Source organism: Rhipicephalus sanguineus, chromosome 2 (genome assembly GCF_013339695.2).
Source record: "Rhipicephalus sanguineus isolate Rsan-2018 chromosome 2, BIME_Rsan_1.4, whole genome shotgun sequence".
Classification (NCBI taxonomy): Eukaryota; Metazoa; Arthropoda; class Arachnida; order Ixodida; family Ixodidae; genus Rhipicephalus; species Rhipicephalus sanguineus.
The window spans coordinates 3,236,987-3,263,592 of record NC_051177.1 but is presented as its reverse complement, the minus strand read 5'-3'; the positions used below and the strand labels follow the sequence as shown (position 1 = coordinate 3,263,592).

The 26,606-nt window shown below is 48.6% G+C and overlaps 1 protein-coding gene across 1 annotated transcript in view; it reads left to right on the top strand.

The window, feature by feature from the left end:
* LOC119381026 (fat-like cadherin-related tumor suppressor homolog) overlaps positions 1-26,606 on the top strand; it is a 179,645-nt gene that overhangs the window by 38,340 nt on the left and 114,699 nt on the right. Inside the window, exon 4 of the mRNA XM_037649020.2 lies at positions 12,848-13,056. Within this exon, the coding sequence (XP_037504948.1) occupies positions 12,848-13,056 (209 nt within the window). The remainder of the gene's footprint in view (positions 1-12,847; positions 13,057-26,606) is intronic.

Genomic DNA, 26,606 nt, shown 5'->3' with positions numbered 1-26,606 from the left:
AAAATGCTCACAGCTGAGTGTCTCACTTTGCCGTTTCTTCCATCGACATTCACGCTATTGCTACTGAACAGCGCAAGGATCAATGGATTGCCTCACTGATAAACTTACTGACTGATCCATCGGCCACACCATCCACTTGCTCGTTGCATCGTCAAGCCCACCATTTCGCCGTTCGCGACGACCTGCTCCACCGACGCAATTACAACGGCGACGGCCGCCAGTGGCTACTAGTAATACCCCGCAGTCTGCGTTCTGACATATGCGAGTCTTTCCACTCTGAGATCCGCAGTGTGCACACTCTGGGGTATCGAAAACCTACCACCGCATTCGCCAACGGTACTTTTGGCGAGGGATGTACTGCTACGTGCAGAAGTTCGTTCGCTCCTGCATCGACTGTCAGCGCCGCAAAACTTCAACCAGGGTGTTGGAACGGAACGAAAACTGAAAACGAAAAACGAAAAAAACGATATTTTTGACCGGAACGAAAACTTAACCGAAACTTTATATATTATTTCGTTCCGGAGTGAAACCGAAATTTTTTCATTCATTCTTCGGTTCACGAGAAAGCTTCGCGATCCGGAACAACTGAGCTCGTGCAATGGGAGCATATCTCAGGGTACAGTATTAGCACGTACCTCAGGCAGAAATTCCAAAGCAAAGATATGTTTAAATTGTGCGAAAAACGAAAACAGTGGCAACCAAAGATGTTCATATTAACACAAGTGGACGTTTGCGCGCCTTTCACGCAGGCCAAAGTGGACAGGGCATTGTCAGCGCTGAAGTTTGTTACAGCAAAAGCCGTTATGAGATCACAACAGCTGATTTTGGCGCCATAGTTGTCCGCCGCCGGCGGTGTCCGTAACCGCTATCGCGTGAAATAAGAAAATATTGAATGACAAACAAATTTCTAGGGTCGAATGGGATTTTAACCCGCGCCCTCTGCGCTCCAGTCGGGTCTTTCACCACAGTGCCACGCTGGTGCTTGTATTTGATTCGCAAAAATACTCCATACTGGCGTCATGTCAAGCAAGGAATCGTGTTTACGTTTGTAATATAGCGTGGCAGAAGAGTAAAATAACAACCAGTCATCACACAATGCTAATGGCACAAAGTGTGTTGTTTAATGCTTCCCACCAGTGTTGGGGAGTTCTCACTGCAGAAGTCATTCCACAATTCGCGACATTCCCATTCCACATTCGCCACATTCCACAAATCATTCCACAATTTCGCGACCCCGGAATAAAATGGGGACAACGCTTGGAGGAATGGAATGAGAATGGAATTAAGCGCCTTTTGCATGCAATGGAATGGGAATGGAATTACGTCTTTTTCCGAAAATAGAGCACGTTTTCGTCTACGTGCTGTTTTACAGCGAAAGTTGTTATGAGATCATTTCACCGGCCGTTTTTGGCGCCGTAGTCGTCCGCCGCCGCCGCCGCCGGTGTCCGTAACCAGTATCGCTCGAAATAAGAAAAAAACGAAATAAGAAAAAAATTCCAGGATGGAACGAGGTTCGAACCTGGGCCCTCTGCGTGGGAGCCCAGTATTCAACCTCTGAGCCATGCTGGTGCTTGAAACTGCTTTGCAAAAAGGTCTTATACAGGCTTCATGTCGGGAAGGAACCACATTAGCAAATGCAATATAGCGTGGTAGAAGAGTAAAATAAGCACCAAGTGCCGCACAACGCGAATTCTGTAACCAGGCATCACACAATGCGAATTGCGCAACGGGTAGGTTGTTGAATGCTTCCAACCCATTACAAAGGGCTCTGCCATAATTCTTCATCGTCATCAGGCACAGCATCAATAAAGTGCGCATTATGCCTTACATGCGTTTAGCAGGTACCAACGCTCTCCGTAGAATGACGAAAAATGGCACAGTGCCTGCTGCCCTACTTCTCAAAAATTACAATGATTTATAGCATAGTGGGTTCCTCGCAAGTGCACTTGTATTGGTTGCCAAGGAAGCCCATAAGCGCATGATCCATTTCCTCGGGGTCTCAGTGAAGTTCTTCCCCCCCCCCCCCCCCCCCCGTCTCTCTCCCACGTCAACGTATGTTATACAGCATGACGGGAGAGGGAAATAGCGACTGGGCGTCCCCCAATGCAAATTACATAACTGGTGGGCCGTTTAAAGCTTCCAACCCATTACAAAGAGCTGAGCCATAATTCTTCATCGTCATTAGTCGTCGCGTCAACAAAGTTCACATAATGCCTTACAGACGTGTAGCTGGTGCCTCGCTTCTCTGGAGAATGACAAATAATGGCTTAGAAGGTGCTTCCCAACTTCACAAAAATTGTCATTTATGGCGTAGTGGGTACCTTTCTAGTGTACTTGTATTGTATCCCCAAGAGAGCTTACAACGGGCTTTAGAAGCGCCGCTCTTCCAGCTTTCGCTGTGACTGTGCTGCGGTTTCAGCGCAGGCCTGGCGTTTTTTCAAACTTCAAACATTAGTAAGTCAGAGCCTCGAATTTAACAACAAAGCAGTATTTTTAAAATGACTTGGCTGATTACAAGCACGATACATTTATAAGCAACGCGCCTACTACAAACAGAGGCATAAGTTAGTGTACAAACAAATGCATTATCCGAGCAGGTACTGAAGGGAGAAACAAACCACCCCTGCGCGTTGGTTCGCATTGATACCCCCACACGAAAGTGGCGAATACTGTATGCACAACCTGATCTTTATCGCACGAGCAGTTTAGTACCTGACACACGTAAATAACCTTTGCGACAAAGAAGACATCGCATACCTGCGCACAGGCTAACACAGAAAGTTCTCCTCACCACATCTATGCTTGCGAGGCGCGCTTGACAACCATCAGTGCTGACGAGCAGTGCGGCCTTGTGTTTCGTATTCGATGCAAAGGCACAAGGTGCCCGAGAGGTGCACTGTTCCAACTAATACCAGCAGATCTAGAGAGTCTTGTTCCCCGTTAACCAAATCTTAGTTTTCTCCATATTCACGACCGCTCCAGACGCGTGATGAAACTGCTTAGTCTTTTTGAATACTACTTTTTCAGCATGAAAATATGCTATGTTATCATTTTAGCATTAGCACATTTAAGCTTAAACATTATTAAACTTCACCATTCGTTAAAACATGCTGACCATGCAAATACGATAGGTAGCAGAAGAACTGCCCCTGTGGGAATTAGTACGGAAGTTGTACTGCACGAGATGTCACCAAGCTACGATCCCTCGACCTTGATAACGTGTTTTGCTTAGTTTTGCAGTTCCTAATGCGTCTGATGGCATCAGATTTATCGGGCGTTCATTCTTAACTAGATAAAACTATCAAGATGCCTTTCCTACTTTGAGGAATTACAGGAATGGAATTGAACTGCCCGGCCATTCCCAGAGTGCGAATGGGCAAAGTTTTTGCGCTCGTCCTGTTAACACTGTGTCCTGCATACTTTGCAACGTGTCCCTACCGTAAGCGCATCACCAAGCCAACATGAACCAACTAGCCCCTTTCGTCGCATTACTGACATTGCAAGGAATTGAAAGGAATGGAATTACGGCAAGTCCTAATTCCCCGGAATGGAACTGGAATGGCATGGAGCTCCCATTCCGCAACACTGCTTCCCACCCACTGCGAAGTGCTCAGCCATAATTCCTCATCGTCATCAGCCACAGCACAAAGTGCACTGCCTGACAGATGTGTAGCGGGTACCACGTTTCCCCAAAAAATGACGAAAAATTGCATAGTGGTAACTTCGCTACTTGAGAAAAATTACGATGATTTATGGCGTAGTGGGTACCTTGCATGTGTACTTGTATTAGTTGTCCCAAGAGAATCTACAATGGGCTCTACATAGTCCGCACTTCCAGCTTTCGCTGTGACTGTGCTGCGTGTTCCGCACAGGCTTGGCGACCCTTTTATCAGAACAGCGGTCTCGAACATCAGAGAGTACACTCAGTGACGTGCTGCTTCTGAGATCGTGCTCACTCCCTTGACACAAGGCATTGAGCCCACTAAAAAAATCGTATTTGTATTTTGAGAAAACAAATACTATGACTTTGAAATTAATGCTGCTTTGTGCAAGTTGGTAGGAATTCGTGGTACAGTTGCTTCCGCTCCTCTGAAGAACGTGTTTTACCTTGGTGCCACTTTCCAAAGAGCAGGGCAAGTAACTATATCAGATATCCAATATTTTTTATGATTACCTTAACTTCAAATTTTTGCGTAAAAAACCGTTACGAACCGTTACAGAACATTTTTTTTTCGTTCCGGAACAGAAACGGACCGGAACTTTTTGCGGTGGAACAAAACTAAAACCGAAACGAAAAACATTTCGTTCCGACACCCTGACTTCAACACACCTGTCGCCGGCAGGTCTGCACCCTCTACCCTGCCCTGACCGACCGTTTGGGCGCGTTGGCATCGATCTGTGTGGGCCACTTCCTCTGACGTCCATTGGTAACCGCTGGGCCATCGTCGCTGTAGACCACCTCATGCGATATGCTGAAACTGCCGCCCTCCCTGCGGCTACAGCGCGCGATGTGGCCTCCTTCCTGCTCCACCGATTCATGCTGCGTCACGGTCCACCCCAGGAGCTGCTCAGTGATCGAGGCCGTGTCTTCTTGTCAGAAGTCGTCGAAGCCATTCTCAAAGAGAGCAGCATTGTTCACCGCAAAATTCTGCTTACCACCCGCAGACGAATGGCCTCACCGAACGCTTTAACCGCACGCTCGGCGACATGCTCTCGATGTGCGTCGCCGCCGACCACACAAATTGAGACGCCATTCTGTCCTCGTCACGTACGCCTACAATAACGCCTCTCAGAGCACTACTGGTTTCTCACCATTTTTCTTATTGTACGGCAGGCACCCGTCGCACATAATCGACACCATCCTTCCCTACAAGCCGGATCGATCTGAATGTGCGCCTATTTCAGACACAGCCAGGCTTGCTGAAGAATGTTGTGAGCTTGCGAAGACCTTTACAGCGCATAAACAAGAGCGGCAGAAGAGCATTCGCGGTGGCACCACCACTTCTGAATCCACGTTCCTCCCTGGAGCGTTCGTGTGGCTCTTGGTCCCGACCACTGCAACTGGCCTCTCTTCCAAACTTCTGCCCAAATACGAAGGCCCCTACCGTGTCGTCGAACGCACATCCCCGGTCAACTACCTGATCGAACCCATCGAACCATCTTCGGACATGCGCCGTGGAGGGCGCGACATTGTCAGCGTGGAGTGCCTGAAGCCCTACCATGACCTGCTCATAGTGACAAGCTGCTAGGTCGCCAGGCGGCTCCCTTTTCGTGCCCGGGGCAATTGTAGCGAAGCGTTTGTAGTCAGTAATGTGTCGTCCTCTTGGGCGCCTTCTAGTGGGTCGTCCTCTTCTCTGAGAGCACGCCCCTCGTGCTGAGAGTCGGCCCTGCCTTGTCTGTCGCTGTCGTACACGTCTTTGCAGATGCTATAACGTGCGAATGGCTCCTAAAAAACAACACTTGAACCATTGCTTCGCTACTGGATGCAGCACAGGGTACTCTCGAAGCGAACAAACGGCGAAGCTTTCGTTGTTTAATGCGCCCGCAGACCCAGAGCGAAGAAGCGTTTGGGAACGTTATTTGCTATTGAACGTTATTCAGTGGATGCAAACTTCATAGCGAGAGTGTTATGGATGTGTTGCACATAATTCATCATGCTTCCCCATTGCAGGTCAGCTGCGAAATTCACGCTAAGAACCTAAGAGCACGCATTGTTGGGTTTTACGTTACTATAAGACTGCACTTTTTTGTGAAAGGCGAGAATAAGTCCAATCTGCTGAGGAAACGTAATTCTGCCAAGCACCTCAAACTAAGCAGGCTAAACTAGGTGCATGGCAACTCTCACAACATGCAATATACTTTTGCCTTCCTCACCTGCTGTTATTTATTTTCTGAGCTTTACCTTGCCAGCTGTGAGGATTTGCTGAATCAAAGCAAGCGGCTTCCCTTTTGTACAGTAATTCAGTTGTTCTTCTACCCATTAATAAGGTAATGCTCTCATTGCATTAGTGTGAAAAACAATGTCATATATCACTTCTTTGTGCCCCACTGCCTCATGTGTGTGTTCTCATATTCTGTGATGTGTTGTCACATATTAAATCACACGTTACAGAGACCGTGACCTTGTGTCCATTTTGTGAAATGCTGTAGGTCGTTTAACTGCTCGCCGAAGCGTGCACGGTCACTATAAATACAATCGACTGCTTTGCCAGTTCAAGGAATTAAGTTCCCACTTGGCTTTCTGCATCAGTGCTGTGCTAGTCTTCTTTTTCAGCTTGCTTGCCTTGTGTTTGGGGCATGATTTCTATAGGTGAATTTCACTGTCCTTTTCAAAATAAATTCTTGCTGTGGGCATATATGACTGCTCAAATTAGTGCACGAATGTTTTATTATAGCTGTTTCAGCAACGAGTCCAGCTGATTCTGCGTGAGTTGGTGATTTGCGTGATCATTTTTTTTCTTTTGTTTTCAGGGCTTGCATATTATGTTGTTGACAGGGGTTTCAAAGAGAACGAGCGCGCCATTTAACGGTTTAGTTTAAACTTACTTTCATAGTTGCAGTCACTAGCTACGTTTAATTAACCTCTCACGTGGCTTCCCTGTTGCAATTACCCAAGATCCGAACGTACTCGCTCTCTATCAGAGATTCGTCTGCGCTTTCAAGTTCTGTAAGCTAAACAAACTCAATCCTGATTGCTTAAAGGGTGAAGATGTTCTAATCGGACTCAACCGCGATGGAAAATGTCCGTGTTTTCAAGAGCGTGGCTCTATTCAAGCGGCGAGTACTTTTTCAAGATGCGTTTGCATCTTTGGGAAAACCAGTCTTTCTTGTAGTTTCTGGTCCTTAGCAGATAATACGGACTAAATAAGCGAAGTGCTTACACGCACACATCTGAACCATAGACACAGCGCGCGCAAAGCACTTGCGAGCGTCGCAGTGGATGCTACGTTTCGCGTGCTCCTCTTCAAGATTGGTCGATCGCAGTGCCGCTGCTGCTGGCGACGCCGCTGTAGTCTCGCGGAGGCTGCCGCCCGCTTCACTGCCCCTTCTGGTACACTGTAGCTCAGTCACACACAAAAGCAACCTACACCAACTCGTGCTCTGTCGTCAATATGTGATGGCGATGACCTTGTGTCTGACTCTTCTGACACGAGGCAGTTCAAGGCTGATTGTCACTGCCTATATTCTTAGTTTTTCGATTACATGACGCCCGGATTATACGACGGTTTTGCGTGGTCGCCTCAAAGTCGTATAATCGGGGTTCCACTGTATTTGTATCCACAGCGATTTTTTTTTTGTTCATGGACATTGACAATTTTTCGCTCACAACCAACCATGCCGACACCGGAATTTCTGTGATAGGAGCTCTTTTAACGATAATGTGTTAAAACGTGCTGTGTCCTGTGACAGCTAGTAACCCCTTCCCAATATTAGTACGCTTTTCTGCAGGACAGTAATATACTGCGGCGAAAGTGACTTGAGAAGCGTTCTGCATGCAATAGACCAAGACAAGGAAATTTTAGAATCTATTGATACAAGTACAGATGGCCGGAAGATAGCCGGAGACTAGCTATAATAGGAGGCCATCAGGACCTCGATAGCAAAATGAGACATGGTGCTACGAGAGCCCAAAACGAAATGAGTCTTTATTTTTCCCGTGTCCCCATCTTCCAGTCTCCAGGTGTGACGTCCCAACAGACAAAGCAATAGCGCCGCGCGAGGGTGCTGCGTGTTAGCTATTAACATTGTAGGAAAGAAGATTGCTTTTAAGGGCTCCTTTTTCTTTGTTAAACACAATAATAATGAAAACTAACAGACAATAATGCCTTGAAAAGTATAGGAGATGTTATTTGTAATAATTAGAATATAAGTGTGAAGAAAGTAAACTGGACGAAAAGATTGAACCTGCGACCTTCGAATAACGCATCCGATGCTCTACCACTTAGCTACGGCGGCGGTCATCCTCTCGTCCTCGTTGGTGACACAGCGGAACACATCTTTTGAAATATCTTTAGCAACACATTTCCGGAACGATTCACAACACACGAGCTGGCTGCCGCGCCAGCGAAACGTCACGCACCAGCAGTTGGAGTCTCGCAGAGCATCGTCTGCTGCAGCGACCTAAACATGGCGGTTTGTGATAGTTCACGTGAAGGGCGCTTGGGGCGCCCTTTTACGAAAAGGGTCTATTCTATTCCTTTCAAGCACTCCCGAGATCTGGGACGCTGTACTTTCTAGATGAGCTTATATATTTACTAAAGGAAGAGGAGTTTATTGAGTTAATTAGCAGGTGCAAGCGCTTTGGGCATTTCATGCTGCAAGAGTTGCTGACAGCATCTAGAGCTAACGCTAAAGGCTTAGAAGAAAGGTTGCTGCCATAGTGATTCTAGGTCAACCTGGTGGCTGTTTTCAACTTCTGAGGATCTGATTTTTATATGGAATTAATAGTACCCCATAAATACATATGGAGTACTCCTATAGACCAGATTTTTCTTAGCCTCGTAGCGCGAGTGTCAGCCGCGCCGCTACTCTCGACACCAGGCGCCGCCTGGTGGTGCAGACGACGGCGGGGGCTGCTGATGGCGGAAGGTGATAGCCGCGCTTGCGTCGCGTGTTCGCTTGTGTCAGTGCTTTCAGAGCTGTTAGAAAGTTGCAGTCTCAGTTGCTTGCTTGCCGCATACTAGGAACGGCAGTGCAATGTATAAAAATTCGTCCGGGTGGCACTGCGCCGTTGTTGGGTGCCCGAACAACGAGAGAAAAAGGAAGCGGTTAATGCAACAGACCTGCGACGTTCACGGGAACACGAGCGGCTTGTTTTTGTGCAGCGTGTATTCCAGACGTTTTCAAGGCCCTTGATTTCGATAAGTAATAAGTGAGCTGGTGCTTTTGCTAAGGAGGCCATATTTTCTACCTATTCAAACGGCTGCACTGCAACTGTATGGGTTAAAACAGGACCACCTGCTGGATGAAAAAAAAAATAATAATAAACTGAAATACTAGAACGACAAGACGAATCTTGAATTGAGAAAGACAGTATTCATGCACTTCACCAGATATTTTCTCAAACTGCGAAGCCAATTAACAAATGTTTCTTAATTTTGCCTGAAGACTTACAGGCGCCACCACAGCTGCCGAGTGGAAAAAAGCTTCAGTTATTAACATGCACAGAAATTTGAACGCGCGGTTGTTTAATCTTGCTTCTGAAATCCAAAATGCGGCCACCTTGGTTGTAAATTTGTTCAAAAAGGCGCAGGTAAACCTCGATGTAACGAACTGTTTCACTTTTTACAACTTCATGTCTATAGAACATATGTATTTTGAACCTCACAGCCTGAGGCATGTCGACCTGTGGTTTCATAACAACGAAGTTTTACTGTGACAGCAAAGGAAGGTCGAGGCGATAAATCCTGATCCGGCTCAATTGTGATAGAAAGTGCCCATGTGACGGGGATCTTGTCATTGCAGGGGCGGCCCTTCAATTGCAGTTAAGTATATCCTGAACGAGGCACGTCGCGACAGAAAGTGCACGCGTGTGCGCCGCTTGGTCAGGATCGAACTCAATCAATATCGGACTCAAACGTAATCTTCGTCTGTTTTGATAGTGATTCAAAGCACCTGTGCGACGGGGTGTTCTTGGAGACTGCTCTTTAAGAACACAGAAGTTGGGGGCCGGCATGCGCGCTGCGTCTAGCGCTGCTACAAGAGGCTTCGGACACTATGCCAGGCCATCCTTTCGCAGTAATTAAAGAAACCGCACGTAATCTCTGCTACAGCGTTCTGCGTTAAAAACTGAAATAATCGCCTAATTAAATTCATCCCGTTGCATTTTGCGAGAGAGCACAAAACAGCCATCGTGCAGCGCAAAGTCGGACGGTAGCGCGGCACGAAAATATCTGTCGCTGCTGCCTTTCAGAAAAAAAAAGAACATACAGCTTACTAGGCTTCATCTGGCCGTTATCATACGCAAATGCGTAAGTTTAAAACGTTTCTTGATATGATACAGTTCTAAAAAAAAAAAAGAGAGTGGACAACTGCACGGCGTTGCAACTATTCAAACTTTCATGACGATGTTGCTGAACGTTCTCGCGATGTTTGGCAAGCTCCCTGGCACAATTCCACTGTTCGAAAATGTAGTCGCATGAAAGAAGATGTACGTTCCGACATTCAGAGAAGACTGAGCGGCTGCAGCGCTCGCGAATCTGCCATCGCCCGCTACTGAGAGCCACAAACGTGGTGCGCCGCGCTGTACGCTAGGGCATTTCAGCAGCCCCCAAGCAAATGCTCGCACCGCGGCGCCTCTGTCGGCCAAACATGGCGGCCCCCTACGAGCGCTGGAAATTCTGGTCTATATATACTTATGGGGACTATTCCATAGGAATACCCCATAAGTGAGTGAATAGCAAATGTGTTAGAGGCTGTTTTAGTGTGGAATTGTGTGCCATGTCCAAAGTAACCCAGCTTTTTTATTGTTTTGTTGTAAATGTAATTTTTATGATGGGACCAGAACACTTTTTCCAGTGCACAACAATTAAATGCATAGGGCAACTTAAACAGAAAGAAACACCTATGGAGCAGCATTCATGTGGTTTTCTTTATATTGTCGGTGAAGAAGATGGCACTCGGTTTAATAAAGACAAAAACTCTTTATTGGGTGAACTGGGGTCCAGGAAATGATAAGTCAAAGTACAAGTAATAGACACTGATAGCGGCAATCACAGCGTCGGCTGTCGATATTCTGATCTGCGGTAAGGCGCGTTGGCGTTTATACATGTGGTATCAAAGATTCCAGCCTTACTGCTGATGGCCACGTTAGTTGCAGAATACACTCCACTGTTCACGTTGCACGCTCAAGCCTATAAGAAGATTTTAAAATTTGGAAGGTTCCCTGACAAATGGGTGCAGTTTGCGCAAGGCAGTGGTTACACATGTAACAGGCCGGTTACATAAAAAGAGAAAAAAAAAGTGCACATAGCAATATTTATGGTCATGGGCCTCCATTGGCAGAAGTTATCAAGGGAACGATCAAGAAGCAGGTGGTCTCTTGTTGTGTTTATAGTTTGATAAGTCATCCTCATGACCTGTGCTATATTTTAGAAGGCAAAGCATTAAAACTATACATGAGGGGTGATAGGCCCGAGAATGTAGCTTGTGGGAGAGCACGCTGGCGCGATCGCGAACTGACGGCGGGAGCCAAGGGGCCACTAGGAGAGGAGCACCGTCGCCCCTTTCCGGGCAACCCCTTCTTTCCCGCCGCTCCTCGTGCCAATCCTCCTTCCATCTCGCGGGAAAGGGAGCTTGCGCCTGCGAGGGAAACAATCCTCGCGGTGGGGAGGGAGACGGGAGGTGGACAAAAACAGCCGACCAGGCAGAGAGACCTCTCTTGCTCTGCTGACCTGGCAGGAACCAGTTCACCGCCCCAAGACCCGCGAGCCGACCATCGACCGAAGGTGTAAGCGTTACCCTTTGTTTTCTACTAGAGCGGACTATCTCTCTACGTGACATTTACGCGTTATTGCTAGAGTAGCAATAAAGTGTTGTTTGTTGTTCTAGCCTGTTGCCTTATTCGCGCGAACCCGTTGTAGCTGCGATGACTCGCGCTACGGGAAGGGGACGTTGACACGTGCACGGTACGACTATTTGCAGTTGGGACCGGAGCTAGGCTTCTGCACCAGCCGTGCTTAGAGCGAACCCCTTCAAGCTGTGCAGCACGATGGTGCGCACATGAAGTATTTTTGGAAGAAATGCCCATCAAACAGCCAGTGTGAGCTGAGAAGGTCACCGTAGGTTCATTACAGTAATGAGGTGTACTGCCTGTTTGTTACGTTTGGCCCTGAAGTTCTTCGTGGCAGGCGCCATTGGGCGTGCACTTGTCTGCCGAAATGCTGTCTCCCCCCCCCCCCCCCCCCCCCCCCCCCCCCCCGTATCGGTGCTTAGACGGAGGCACGAAACGCCAAGTCTTCATGGAGAGGGCTTATGCCGAGCGAGCCGGGCATGTCGCAGTGGATGGGTTCCCAGCAAAACATTGGAATTTGGAGACCCCTTTTTGGCTCGGTATTTTCAGCGTGAGATGGCACCTCTGGAGGGATTCTCACCAAGCCACTGCATTCTTTTACCCGAGCACAGACACGAAGGTTTGCATGTGCTGGAGTGGACTGTCTCCCTGTCCTCCGAATTTGACACCTCTGCTTTGTTGTGCGGTGTTTGTCAGCGTGGGGCAGCGCCGCTGTAGGCATTCTCATCCAACAAGGTTAGGCTTGCAACCGATGGCAGCCATCAGCTCTTGCAAGTGTTAACGGCAGCGGCAGCAGAGGTCATCGACCTTTCACCCCCACCCCTCCTTTGGACTCAACCTCCTCGCCGACATTCCGATATTGGAATCATCGCGCCGTGGTGCGTGAATTGTGTGGTACACTGGTGTTCCCCAAATGGACTTCTCGTCCTACAAGTGTATTGTGTGACATATGCCTCCTTTCTGGAGGCCGGACGCCAGGACGGCAAGTCACAGGATTGGCTGGAGCTGCTGACACTGGTTTTGAGCACCTCAGTGTTGACAGACTCGGGGCTTTATAAGCCGAGGACGTTTTGTAAAAAGCTCTTTCTTGATATATTTCTCACTTGTAATCATGTAAATAAACCTACGGTCCTCTTTAAAGAACACGACTCCTCACTGGGAAACATCGGCTATACGGACGGAAGACGGGAGCCAGCCAGCTTAATGAGACCTGCCGAACCCCCCACTCTTTATTCTATTTACTTTCACCGGGTTGCATTGTTTTTTTGCTTTCTGCATAGTTGGGCACTCGTCCTGTGATGTGGCTCAAGTAAATAAACTAAACTATCTGTGCAGGTGAGCTGGTGACCCAGGAGCCCTTGGATCGTGAACGTCGCCACCTCTACGAGATCCCGGTGTCTGCAACAGATGGGGGTGGCCGGCTTGCATTTGCTGTGGTTCGTGTGGCTGTTACCGATGTTAATGATAATGAGCCTACATTTGGTGCAGCGGAGTATGAAGTCAGCATATGGACCAACACCAGCGTTGGCACCACCTTGCTCAAGGTGATGTTTCTGATGTCACTTCATTCATTTGCATTTTGTCCAGAGATATATGAATACACAGGTACCTCAATTCATGTGGCGACCTGCATTTCACGACGATTCAGTTTTGTCATCTTTTATCCCCCTTACCCCTTCCCCCAGCACAGGGTAGCCAGCCGGTCTAAGAACTGGCTAACCTCCCTGTCTTTCCGCTTGTTTCTTCCTTCCTTCCTTTGTCCCAGCAAAACCCCTATAGGAATTATTTGCGAAATCCCCAGTTGCACAACCCAATTCTATGCTAAATGTCTAGATATAGTCCGGTGTAACGTGCACACGCGACGCGGTTAAGCTATGCCGGCCAAAAGTTGAGAACTTATAGTCTGGCGTCACGGCGTAACTGGCCCGCCCGGCAACATTCAGCGCACTCTGCGTGGCCGGCGCAGAGATGGTCCTATTTCACGCGCTCCACGTGGCTGGTGTTAGACCACAATGCACTGCGCGCGGCAGCGGCGGTCGTCAAAATGGCGGCGTGTGGCCCGCGTTCGGAAAGTGCGGCCATGTTTTACTCCACATTGATCGACGATGATTCGATTGTGCGCCTACTCGAAGGGATTATAAATCACATGTGCGTGTAGGCCAGCAACAGCATGGAATGCTGCGACACGGAGGGGAAAACGAACGCCTGGGAAGCCTGCGGAATTCGCTCTCCTATGTACGTACATACATGATCTGCTTCCGTTTCTGAAGCAAGCAATGTAGCTATTTTCTGGCTCCCAGAGCGTTGAAGGGAATGCTTGTGAGGAAAGTCGTTTCCGATGCAAAGTCAAACAGTGCACATAGCGAGAAAAAACGCGACGTGTATCAACCAAAAAGCGCGCGCAAAAACCAAAAACAGCAGGCCGGCGGGGCCGTGGGTGCGGAGTCAGGTGGAAACTGCGCATGCGCCACTGAATCAGCTGATTGCCGCGACTGTAGAGTGCAAAATCACGGAGCTGGCTGGCATAGCCGGCGTCGCGTAGCGGACCTCGTCGCGCGCGACATTGTGCGCTGAGCGCGCTGGACTATATCTAGGCCTTAACCCCGCCTCATGGTGCTTCTCCGGTATCATCCAAGAAAAGAAGAAAAATGTATTTACTCGAATCTAACGCGCAATCAATTTTTGCAGGTTGAAAAAAAATTCACCTGCATGTAATAATACCAGCTTCTTAAAGGGGCCCTGCAACACTTTTCGAGCATGCTCAAAAAGCGCTGCCGATCGGTAGTCGAGGCTCCCGAGAACACGCGAGCCAAATATTATAGCGATGCGCACGGCCTGGAATTTACAATAAATTCTCAAAGTCAGCTGAAAATCGCTCCCTCTTCTCTCGACAAATGATGCATTAGTCCGCAAAATATGACGCGATTGTCGGCAGTTCCACCATTGGCTGATGTTATAATCACGATAACACCCTCATTATTACTTTCGTTGTTAATTTTGAGTTCAATAAGTAGATAATATGTATGTTTATATTCTGTTATCGCGTTAAAAACACCGAACAAACATTAATATTAGCACTTCCGGTCTCACCGACAGCTCGTCTGCTCGTAGTTGCGTGGTTCCGTTTTCTTCGCCATGCGCAGTGCCGAAAACGTGAATATTTCTGTGCTTTTGACCATCGCCGGTTGCCGTTGAGAGTGGCAGCCGTTCGAGTGTTGCCTCGTCAGCTGGGAACTGCATCGTCGGCACGTTCTCACGACCGGCCGAGGCAGCCGTGCAGCATGTCTCCGATAACAATGCTGGCGTCCGGTAATGGCGGCGCTTCGGGGTCGTCTGCCAGTGCCGTCTTACGAGGCGGTGTATCGGAGTATGGGCCGAAACCGATCTCAGCTGTCATTCGTTCCAAACGAGCGCGCAGGTTTGCTTCCATGGTTGGCAGAGCGATGAAAACACTACGGCGTTCGAGGTGCACACCCAACATTACCAAACCGACGCGCAGTTTTCAAGCACGCGCGATACACATCGGCTCCGCTCGACGAGAACGACGCAAGCCGACCGGAAGTGGCGGCACAGACCATGTGGTTGCGCCCAGACGTCAGAGAGAAAAAAATGAAGAAAAAATTTCCGCCGGCGCTCTTGGGCGGAGCCTCGCTCGTCTGCGCTCCCTCCCTCGAGTCGCTGCCTGTCGCTGCCTAGCTCTCCGCGCGCTCGCGGCGTTGAGTTGAGGGAGAAAGCTGCGGAACGTGATCTCTATAATTTGGTAACACCACTTAGACTTGACGGATTCGAAAAATTTTTGCGGCATATGACTCGTGAAGAGTCATACGTCAATAATGAGACTATTCCAATATAACTAAGAAAGGTGTTGCAGGGCCCCTTTAATGTATATCTGCCATGGCCCTATGTTGATGATTACAAAAATAGTCTACTGGTACTTCATAGAATGGGAAATTTGTTCTCCTGGCAGTTCTTTTTCTTTAGTGATCCAGTTTTGTGGCTTTAAGATCACTTCTGGATATGCTTCGATTGCATGTGTATTGTTACCTTGACCAGCTTGTTCTACATGCAGTTGCTTGAGCCTGTCAGCAAGAAGTCCGGATATTTTCCTGTTTTTGACACAAAAAAACTTTTCCTGGTCGACATGCAGCTGAAAATATCCTCCCTTTGTTTGTGCTACTCACCGTTAGAGGACTCGAGCACGCAAAAATGATGCGATGCAGCTATCTTCGTGTCACGTTATCTCGGGAGCGCTTGCAATGTTGGTTGGAATTGAGAGAGAGACGGGAGTCGGCAGCGGCACGGCAAACAGACTATCGCACAACACAGAAAAACATGAACAAACACTCAAAATGCACGTAATCAAAAATACATGTCAGTAAAATTTATCTGAAGAATTCTTAACTTAAACCTGAGTCTCGGGCTATCCTAATAGTCCGGCCACACTCGCCTCTCAGTAGCGTCCAAGATGGAGCCCCCTTACTTGTACGGTCAGTGCAGCGTCGAAGTCGATCCTTTGTCGTCTATGTTGTGTCGCGGTCACCGTCGACGCTCTCACTCAGTGCCTAGGTCGCCGTTGCTCAGCATCCACCACATGACCCGTTCTTTTCCTTCGTCGGTAACGTGGTCGTCGTCGGTTTCGATAAGTTAGGCCTAACCGTCTTCAGCATTCTCTTTCGAATGCCGCCTGGCCGAACCGACAACGTGGCATTCCGGGGACTGTCGTGTGGGTTGCGGCCGTCCTGCGAGGAAGGTGAAGTGCTGCAGGTCCGGGGAGCCTCGCTCGGTGTCTACCAAGGTCGACAGCCGCATACCTCGACTTAAGCCCCGGCGAAAACATCACCCCACAAAGCCTTCTCTACGACGAGCATGCAGAAGAGCTCTCCTTCCTACAAATCTAGTTTGGGCCACCCCCGCCGCATCAACCCTGAGGTATGCCGAACAGTTTTTGACTTTGCTACAGTCAAACCCGGATATATCAAACTCGCAAAAAAACGTCTGTCAGTTCGATATAGGGCATAATTCGATATAAACCTGCTAAAGAATTGGACGTCATAAATTCACATACCATTCATAAAAGCGCTTTATTGATGAAACTAGCTTCTTTTCGTCGGCGTTGAAGATATCCCGGGGTTCATATCTTGCTGTAATGTCGGGCCAGTTTTCTTGCATCCATGTTCACACTGTCGAAGTCCACAGCTCGGTTTTTGCCAGTAACCGCTTTGCCGACAATCTCATGCCTTTCTTTGAACCGCTGTAGCTAAGCAGAGCCACCTTGAAAATCCTCCCTGCCAAGGAGAAAAGCCATGTCCTTTGCTTTTTGTTCGATCATGGGGCCGGACACGGGGAGGTTACGCGACCGAACGTCGATGAACCACTTGTACACGGCTGCCTCGACGTCTTCATACATGGCCGTGCGTACGCGTCGGGCGCCACGGGCACCGGGTCTTTTGTCTGCTTTATCCCTAATCTCCACCTTATTCTTCAAAATCGTGCTGAGAGTGCTCCTCGGAATCTTGTATGCTGCCGCAACGTCCGACTTCTTCTCACCACGTTTGACTCGATATATCATTTCGAGCGTCACGGCGAAAGGCAAATTATGCCGCTTCATGCTAGCCATCACGGCACAGGCGCACAGTGCGAAGCACAACAAACGAGAAATGCAGGGAGATAACTCGCACAACCCGCGTGCTTGCATGACGGGAGTACAAGAGGCCCTGATTGGCTGTCTCAGCAAGCGCTGCGGGTGGGTCAGGATAATTTTTTGCAGGGGGGTGACGGCAGCTCGACTGACGCGGTGCGGTAGTGATAGAGGTTCTCTGGCGCGGTCACGCTAGGGAGAGCGGGCCATGTGCCACCGGGTTAAACCACTTTTGGAGTGAGCGGTGGGGAAAAGCGCCAGTTTCCCTGCCGCTATGAGGGAAAGCCAACTTCCGGGGGCACTTTTGCCCCGCTTGACGTTCGATATATCCGGAGTCGGAGTCATTCTTGTTCGATGTAACCGTAATTTTCGCTATATATTCTCACTGTAACTATACCGTGTTCAGAAGTTCGATATACAGGATAATTCGATGTAAATGGGTTCGATATACAGTAGACTCTCAGTAAACGGAAATCTGTTAAACGGAACTGCTGCTTAAATAGAACAACTGCCTCTGACATTATTGGTTTTGTACTTGTATTCTGCACCCCTGTTGATCTCTCAGTAAACGGAACTCCTGTTAAATGGAACATATTTTCCCGGTCCCTTCAGGTTCCATTTAATGAGAGTCTACTGTAGTCGGGTTTGACTGTACAAGCAAAAATCATTGTACCGGCAGGGGTGGCGTTGTACCCTCCCACATGCTATATATGGCAGTGAAAGTGCTCCGGTTCGACATGTGCACTGGCCTTACTGTCACGTTCAGAAACAGTCAGGTGATTAAAAACATTACGAAGAAGCTACTACAAGGCCACAGCTTTGTCAAGAAGTGCATCGGCTCGGACTTTGCGTTCTTCAGAGGAATACCCAACTTGGTGTATTACTGGGTGCGGAGGAAGAGGGGTGTCTTTGCGATGATCAGGCAGCTTGGAAAAGCGATGCTCTTTGTGACGCTTGTATGTCCGAGCTACACAAGGAGCGACTATTACAACTCATTGAGAAACTGAAGGAGCCGGACAAGGCGTGCTCCTGCAAGGTCAAAGACATGCACTCACTTTGCAAGGCTGGGCTCGTTAACAACAACCCAGTAGTTTGTTCACTCTTCTTTGACAAGCTGGTCCGCATCATCACGATGGCTCTACAGAACACTAAGATCTCCCCCTTTGGACCTCATCACGTGGTGGGCTACTTCAAACGTACAGAGTTCCAACAGAGAGGGAGTGTACTTGCACACGTACTCATCTGGCTCACCGAGGCACCCCAGGAGGACTTGAGTGACGACATACAATACCTGGAAAACATAACACTTACCCAGGACAGCATAAGACACACAATGCACCGCGAATGCGGCGTCTCCGATGTTCGACTCAACACGAGAGGCTCATGGGAAACGAGGCCCGGTATCGTCCCCCACGGACCCACCGCGGTAGACATTCATCCACGCACGCTACCCAACCCCAAAGAGGACTCCCTGCTGTTTCCTGCACGCCGGCCTAACCTCTCCGCGGCAGTGCTGCCGGCACCACCGCGCTAACCCTAACGTGCATGAGCACAGCGCCACATCTCTCTTGGCAGCCATTTAACCTAACTGCGGCCTATCCACGAGACGCGCGTGCGCCATGAGGCTCAAACGGCTTTACACGGAGTGACAGCACCCCCACAAGGTTCAATGCTTTCTCCTGAGCAATGAATTAGATGCGGAGCTCCTGGCCCTATGCCAAAAGTACAAGACAATGCACTGCAGATTAGATGACGTACAGTGCGCTTCCATTAACGAGTTCTGGCACAACAATTTTATTGCCGCAGAAGATCATTGCATCCGGGTGCTGAAGGCATGCCTCAGCCGGCCAGAAATTCGTCATTGCCTTTGACCCATGGATCGCATCCGTCCTGGATTCTAACCTGGACCTACACTTGATTGTGAATGCCTATTCGTGCATAGTATATGCAGTGGACTACGTAAAGTAGTGCAACCGCGGATCTACACAACGAATTGGCAGACATCGAGATGCATCATCCAGACCTCGTTCTTGGCAAGCTGGTGACTGAGCTCAGTGTGCATGTGCACGACGGTATTGAAATGAGCACCCAAAAAGCTTTGGAATCCTCCTTCGTCTCAGCATGTCTGATTACAGCTGCGAAGTCGTATTCATACCTACCATGCACGTGGACGAGCGAGTATGCGTCCGCACACAACAACGCCAACTCGACGACGAAGATGACGACTCAGCCAATGTGTGGAAGCTCAACGTCATACTAAAGTATGAGAATCACTCTGCAAAATTGAACAGTGTTTGCTTCGTGGACTTTGTTGCTAGTTACACACATAACCCACAGTAAGGCAATTGTTATAGCGCGAACTCAGGACAAAGACAAAAGGTACACGAAGACGAGCGCTCGTCTTCGTGTACCTTTTGTCTTTGTCCTGAGTTTGCACTATAACAACTGTCATGACCTAGCAACTAGCCCAAGCCGCCACCCTTCTAAGCCACAGCAAGGCCTGTGCTGATGCCAAAGGTGCCCGGGTCATCTGATATTGAAGCTATAGAAAAGACGGCATGGACAACTTCGTGAGGGAGAGTCATATGCTGTTCCACCCATTTCGCCCCAAGAGTATCGCTATCTTGGCCAATTTCAAGACCCTGTATGAAACCCACCTTGACACAATTGTGGCAGGAAGACACAGTTCGGGAGAAAGATTTCTGGAGAATAACCCAAACGGGTGTGCAGAAAACTTATGCAACTAATCCACACCGAACAATAGCAGCAACAAGCACCTGTTGCACGTGATCACAGTGTTCAGTCGGTGGACCTTCACGAAAATCTGGATATCGCGCACCCTACTTCTGCAGGCGGGGCAGGAAACACATACAGTGCAGTGAGGACTAGAGATGTTAAGGCAGGTAGCGCAAAGAGACACGGACACAAGCGAAGAATAAGTGCACAGGACAAGCGCCAAAGCGCTTAACATGAGTTCCCACAAACTAGCCCAGTTATCCGTTCTAGAGATGTTATTTGTGCAAGAGACTACTGTGCCATCATGCACCTCACACACAATGAACAGCATTCACTTCTCCTTGGGGTGATTCATCGATCACAACTACTTGATGTGAAACCCATTGGAGTATACCTGACAAGGGCAGCAGGGTGTGACAAGACGTTTACAATTAACCTCTTGAAGGATACCTACAACCGCCTATATATGACCCTGGGGTCAGCCAGCAATGCTTATGTCACTATGGCAACCATGTGAGAGGCAGCCACTTTCATCGGAAGTGTCACCGCGCACTTGGCGCTAAAGATAACTATGAAGAAAGATGACGTAGGCCTATGTCACAGTGACCTCAATACCTACCGATGTGCCTTCAGGGACGTTAGGGCAATCTGCGGGAACGAGGTCATCATGGCGGGCTTCGAGGTGCTGGTCAAAGTGGACGACAGGCTGCGTCAGGTCACGCAGAACTTTCACGAACCCTTCGGAGGCCTCGACATCTACATGTGTGGCGATCTCTGCCATTCGTCTTCCATAAAGGCCAGCGAGATGTAGAGGTGAAGCGCAAGGCAAATGAGGGAGCGTAAAACAGACCACTTGTGGAAGACACTCGACTACCATTCACTCGTGCACATGGTCTGCCAGAACGACGCAGTGTTCTCTTTATTTTTTACGAGGCTGGGCAATGGCCTTATGTTGACCGAGGACAACATCAGATTTATTGAGAGCCGCTTTGTGACACGCAAGGAAGCCGCCGTTAAGTGCCCTGACAGCATGCGGCTATACTACAGCAATGTGGATGTCGACCGCTATAATGCACATTGCCTCGAGGCTGCAGATGACATATTATGTCATCCTGCATGCGATAACATAACTGTCTACAAGAATGAACAGGTACACAGGGATGCCCTGGCCAAGGTAGCCAAGATGAATTCGCAACATGGTGGGCTGCCAACCTCAATTTGCCTGAACATCGGCAAGTCCTACGTGATCTTGACCAACGTCGACGTAAGCGATGGCCTCGTTAATGGAAACATGGGCACCTTGCGGTACGTCGAGCGGGATGAACATGCAACGTCGTGCGACTCTGGCTTGAAATCTGACGTCCACGGTAGGCATTGTGTCCAGAGCTGGGACGGAGCACGTCACTACCATACACCCCTCCATACAATTGAGACGGGTGCCCGTGTGACTGCGAACCACTACAACCACGATATACGCCAGACAAAATATCTCGTGTAAGAGAACACAGTTTCTCCTTAATCAATCAAACACCATAACTGTAGGTAAGTCACAAGGGGCCACATACGCCCAGGTAGTCTACGAATACGATAAGTGCCATCCTCTGAAGTTGGTCTACGTAATACTTTCCAGGGCTACCAGCCATGACGGCCTATATCTTACCAAGTCAAAGGGTGCCCTCAGGTTCAGACATGTCGCCGGCTCTATCGACAGACAATCTGCGACAAAATGGCCCAGCTAACAAACAGGTCGCTGGACACTCTTGGACTGGCCTACTGCCTTCATTCGGTGCCGCAACCACAACAATCACCTCACGCTCGCCGCTCTCAGCATACATTTTGTGCACACACACGTGCATGACCTCAAAAATGATGCTGTGCTCACAGAAACTGTCATGTTAGCACTTTCTGAAACCTGGAGTGATGAGCCTACTGCAATCACGGGATTCTAATGTGTCGTTCACAGCAAGCGGTTCCATTGCAGGTGTGGCAGCGTGGCTGTTTATAAGAACACAACGATGCGCAACTTCAGCATAGGTCGCATCACACTTCACCGGCTGCCAGACACCGAACACGCACAGACCAACAAGCTGCCGAATTGGCGACGTCTGCATTGCGCACATCAATCACAACAAAGACATTGCACTTGTTGCCATCTACCTGAGCGCTGGAGCACAAGAAGAGTCCGTCCAGTGCAACGTACCTGATCGATTATGCAAAAACCGGGGTCAGTGCTTTCTACAATAACTCTGCTGAGAGGACCATGCCCCTCATCATTTCCGGTGACTTCAACACTGATTTATCAATACCCAACAATGCCTCATTCCTACGTATCATGAAAGACATTTTCGATGTGGACAGGACATCACAAGACCTCGTTCCCACGTCCAAGACAGGAGGCATCATGGGCAACCACAATTTCCAACAGCTGTACTCTTCCTCATACATCAGTACACATAGACCTCACGTCGCCACTATCACGAACGAATCTGATAAGAAGTTCTGTCCAACTGCAAGGTGCTCACTGATCATGGTGATGACCTTGTTCAAGAGCTGCCAAGAGCCCCTTTCACACTTGCACAAAGGTTTGTGAAACGTGCCTGCGTTATCCGTCATAACAGACAAGTATAAGCGCTAATATCAGCTTACCGCTTTTGGTGTTGGTAATATCCACGTTGCTGTTGACATCATTACACAACTGTAAACAACTGGTTGTATAACACATATGCGACTCTTGAACATATGTGTGTGCATATAACATTTGTACATATCTTTAGCACCATTTCGTAATGTTTTGCTCAATATAAAGACTTACGCCTGTGGTAGCCTCGATGCTCACCGGAGTCGAAGACCACCGCGGGTTCAGGCTTAGCGAGCCACAGGGCCGTGTCTACAGTCGCCTGCTTACGTTTTGCGCACCGCTCCGCGTGCGCTCAGCTAGCAAAGGCGTTGAGCGCCGCGCGCCATAAACACAGTGTTCGAGATAACACACACACAAACACTTTATTTGCCTTCGGCGGCACCCCAACACACACAGTACAGCGTCCGCTCCCGGGGCACGGGGAAGCAAAGAGCTTCCCGCGCGGACAATACACCAAGGGGGCCGCGAGCACGTCGCAGCTGGCAATGGCGAGCTTTGACACGCCGCTTGGGAAAAGGGTCCCTCGCAGCTATGCTGCACACTCTCGCGATGACCACTGGGCCTGGTCGCGAGAGCTAGGGCAATCTCCGTACGCGTGGACCTCCGGCAAGTGCGGCTGGGCGTGGTACGACCGCGCACGAGCACTAGGCACTGCTCTTTGGCTTAGCGTACGAACCGGAGCTAACACTGAGGTAAACACGCCCGCCGAGGATGCCGAGGCACCCAGGCAGGCTACAGTCCAGCGATTCCCAAAGGGGACGTCGGACCTAAAGGAAATGCGTGCTTACCCAGTGGCGCCCGAGGGGAGAGAGAGTTCGTCCCGGCGTGCACGCGCGTCAGTCGCCGAATCTCGCGGCTTCAAGACCGTGGGCAGCGCCACCACAAGAGCCGGCGCGTAGCGTAAGATGACGCCACTTGCCGTCGCGGGAGAACGGGAGAGGGAAAGGATTCGCGGAACGGTGAAATGCCCGCGCCTCGAATCCCCACACGCCTCAGTCACCTTCCCACCACATGCTTCGCATAACATCAATTCCCACAATACAGGGCATCTGTCGAATTTTTCTTGTTGTAAGACATCGGTAAACTGGGATTTCAGGGTGCATTCATGCTTTCTACTCATATCAATGCATAAACACCCTTCTCCTGAAGTTCTTTTACACATGAAAGAGCATATGTTTGGGCATGTTGGTAATTCATGTTTCACTTTTTGAGCGCACGAAAGAAAGGATATGTTGGAAGTCAGCGCTGTGTCCGCGTCGTTTTTTGTCCCTGTTCTTTTGTGCGCTCAAAAAGTGAAACGTCTTTCACACAGACACTGCAATACGTTCAACCAGACCGCATGCACATTTTAGCACCACTAGCCCCCGTCCATGCATCATGCTTGCACCTAGAAACCATGTGCAATGACATGACAATGAGCATTTAAGGTGTAAATTTGACAGCTGTAAGCATGTTGTGGGGTCTGAAAAAGAGCCGCTCTCGAAACAAACGGACACAGTCACGCTGTCGAGCAACGAACATGTCGACAATTATTAAACTGCTTTTACAATGGTGAACTCGCCAGGCGAATCTGACAAATAACTAGTAACATGCTAAATAAATAATTAGGGGTTCTTAATATTCGAGTTTTAAAATACAGTAAGCTCCCGTTAAGACGAACTTGTTATGATGAATTCTCGCTTATGCTGAACAACATGGGACCATTTGTTTGGTTTTCCATAGACTGAATACAAAAAAAAAATCCACTTAATCTGTTAAGAGGACTGACACAGTGACTGAGAACCCTGGCGATTCTGCAAAACGAACATTGTAGTCTTAGTGGGGTACTCAGGCGATCGAGAAAAAGCAAAAAGATGGTTGATCCCTCCATCATAGGAATCGGAATAACACGAAAGTAAAGCGTGCCCTTACAGAAGTAACTGAATGTTTACTGTACATTGATGTAAGGGGAGCTTGTAAAATGTATATTGATGTCTGGCAGCTATAGCACTGTTTAACGTGGATGCACCCACTTTGATGATTGGTGGTACATCTCCATCCCGATGACTAACGTCCATGTTAAATGATTAAACAAACCCTTGTGGTAGCTGTAGTAGTTAACGGTGAAAGCGTAATCAGAGAACGAGGTGTGATAGCCAGAAGAGCGTCGCATATTGGACGCAGAATTTGGTCACCATCCCGCGGCATGTTAAAATGTGATTGAACACCACGGTCGGACCAGAGCGAAACGCAAAGCGCGTCGTGCCGCCCCGGTAGCCCGGCCGCGATTTTTCTCGGGGCGAGCGTGTAAGCAGGCAACGCGGTGTTACAGCCAGGTGAGGCAGGCGCGTGTCGCAGAGCTATTTTTGGTTTGGATTACCGTGATGCTTTGAGTGAGGCCGACGCTTTTACGGCGCTTGGGCTAAGTTCGCCACCTCGCAGTGTGTTAAGGCATTGACAAAATTGAACTTCTATTGAAAACGTGGCGAATGGGACGGACGTGTAACGTGTTGCAGGTGCTAACCGTGGAGGCCACAGTAATGACGAATTACTTTACTTTACCGCTGCCAGAGGGCAACACCAGCCCACCGACCAGGAGAGTGGTAAATATAAAAGGCGCGTTTGTAAAGCCTCTCGAGTCTGTGACCGTGGCGCAGTGGATGTATCACTCAATGTATCATGACTTTGTCAAAGTAACAGCACGCGACCGAGGCGTATCCAGAAGTGATCTTAGAGCCAGCAAAACAGGCTCACAGAAGAAAAGGAACTGCCAGGAGACTAAATTTTACATTGTTTGAAGGAAAAATGTGCTTGTCTATTTTTGTTTTTAATCGTCAACATAGGAGCATGCTACAGTTTTATCATTAAAATGTGGTAGGAATATGTTCATAAGCATTTTTATTTTTGAATCCGCGAAATTGGGTGCTCGTAAGATTCGTTAAACACGCCAGATGAAAGCATAGTTTTTATCAAATTGATCCAAATAAATGCTTTTTTTTTTCTTGTTTCAACCCCATTGTAAGTGTGCACCATTCAGTGTTTTCAAGTACATATTTGGATGCACTTGGCATGTTAGCATATCTCTTTTTGGGTGCACTTCTGATAAGCCAAACTCCTCATAAGACGAACAGATGACCGCGGTCTCTTTGAGTTCGTCTTAACGGGAGTCTACTGTACTTCTAAAATAGTGTTTGCTATTTGATTCTATTCGTACTGGTATTTGACTATTCGAAGTATTTGAACTTCCAGAAGATAAATGCAGTCATCCGATTTTTCGGACTCTCTAGGGATCCCAAAATCGTCCCAGAATTGTGCCAGTCTGAAAACATGAATTCATGCTTTTTTTATTCTGCTCAAGCGGTCAAAGCGCCACAGCCACGTCTGAAATAGCTTTAATGCCTCTCAGCACACTTATGAGATATTTTGGTGCGCGCCCAGGCTCTTGTGAATACCTTCGGTACCTGCCGCGAACCCTGCTTAACCCCTTAAGTGCTTTATTTTTTTGAAAATTTTCCAACCAAAAGTGCCTATTTTTTTTATTGCTGATTTCGAATCTGATTGTACTAAAAAGCAGCTTGTCTATGTTGAAAAAAATATTTGTACCACATACTTAGTCAAATCAAAACACGGAATAACGCAAGAGGGCGTGTTGCAGCTCCTGCACCAAAATCGAGTCTCCTTTCTCAATTTTTTCCCGTTTTCTCCTCGCTTCCGAGAGCAAACTACGCACATTTGAAGAAACTGCTGAATATATTCCATAAGGTCATCTGGCAATGAAAAGTTGAAAGCCTTGCCTGGAATGGCCAAGAATGGAAAGCGAGGAGGCTTCACAGGAGGATTGTCCGCATCAAGCAGGATCCACTGGCGAGCACTCGTGATGTTCGCTTCCGAGCTGTTTTCATCATTACCGGAGGAGATGCTCAATTCACCGCCTTTTCTGTCTCCACTTCCGGACACGAGATAAACATCTGTATCCGAATGATCATCACTCGAAGAAGGTGACGAAAATGATAAGCCTCTTTTTCGTGTTGACGAGCCAGTTATGCATGGGTGACCGCCACCGCAAGCCATCTTTTCATACAAAAACCGCGCTCTTTCCGCAG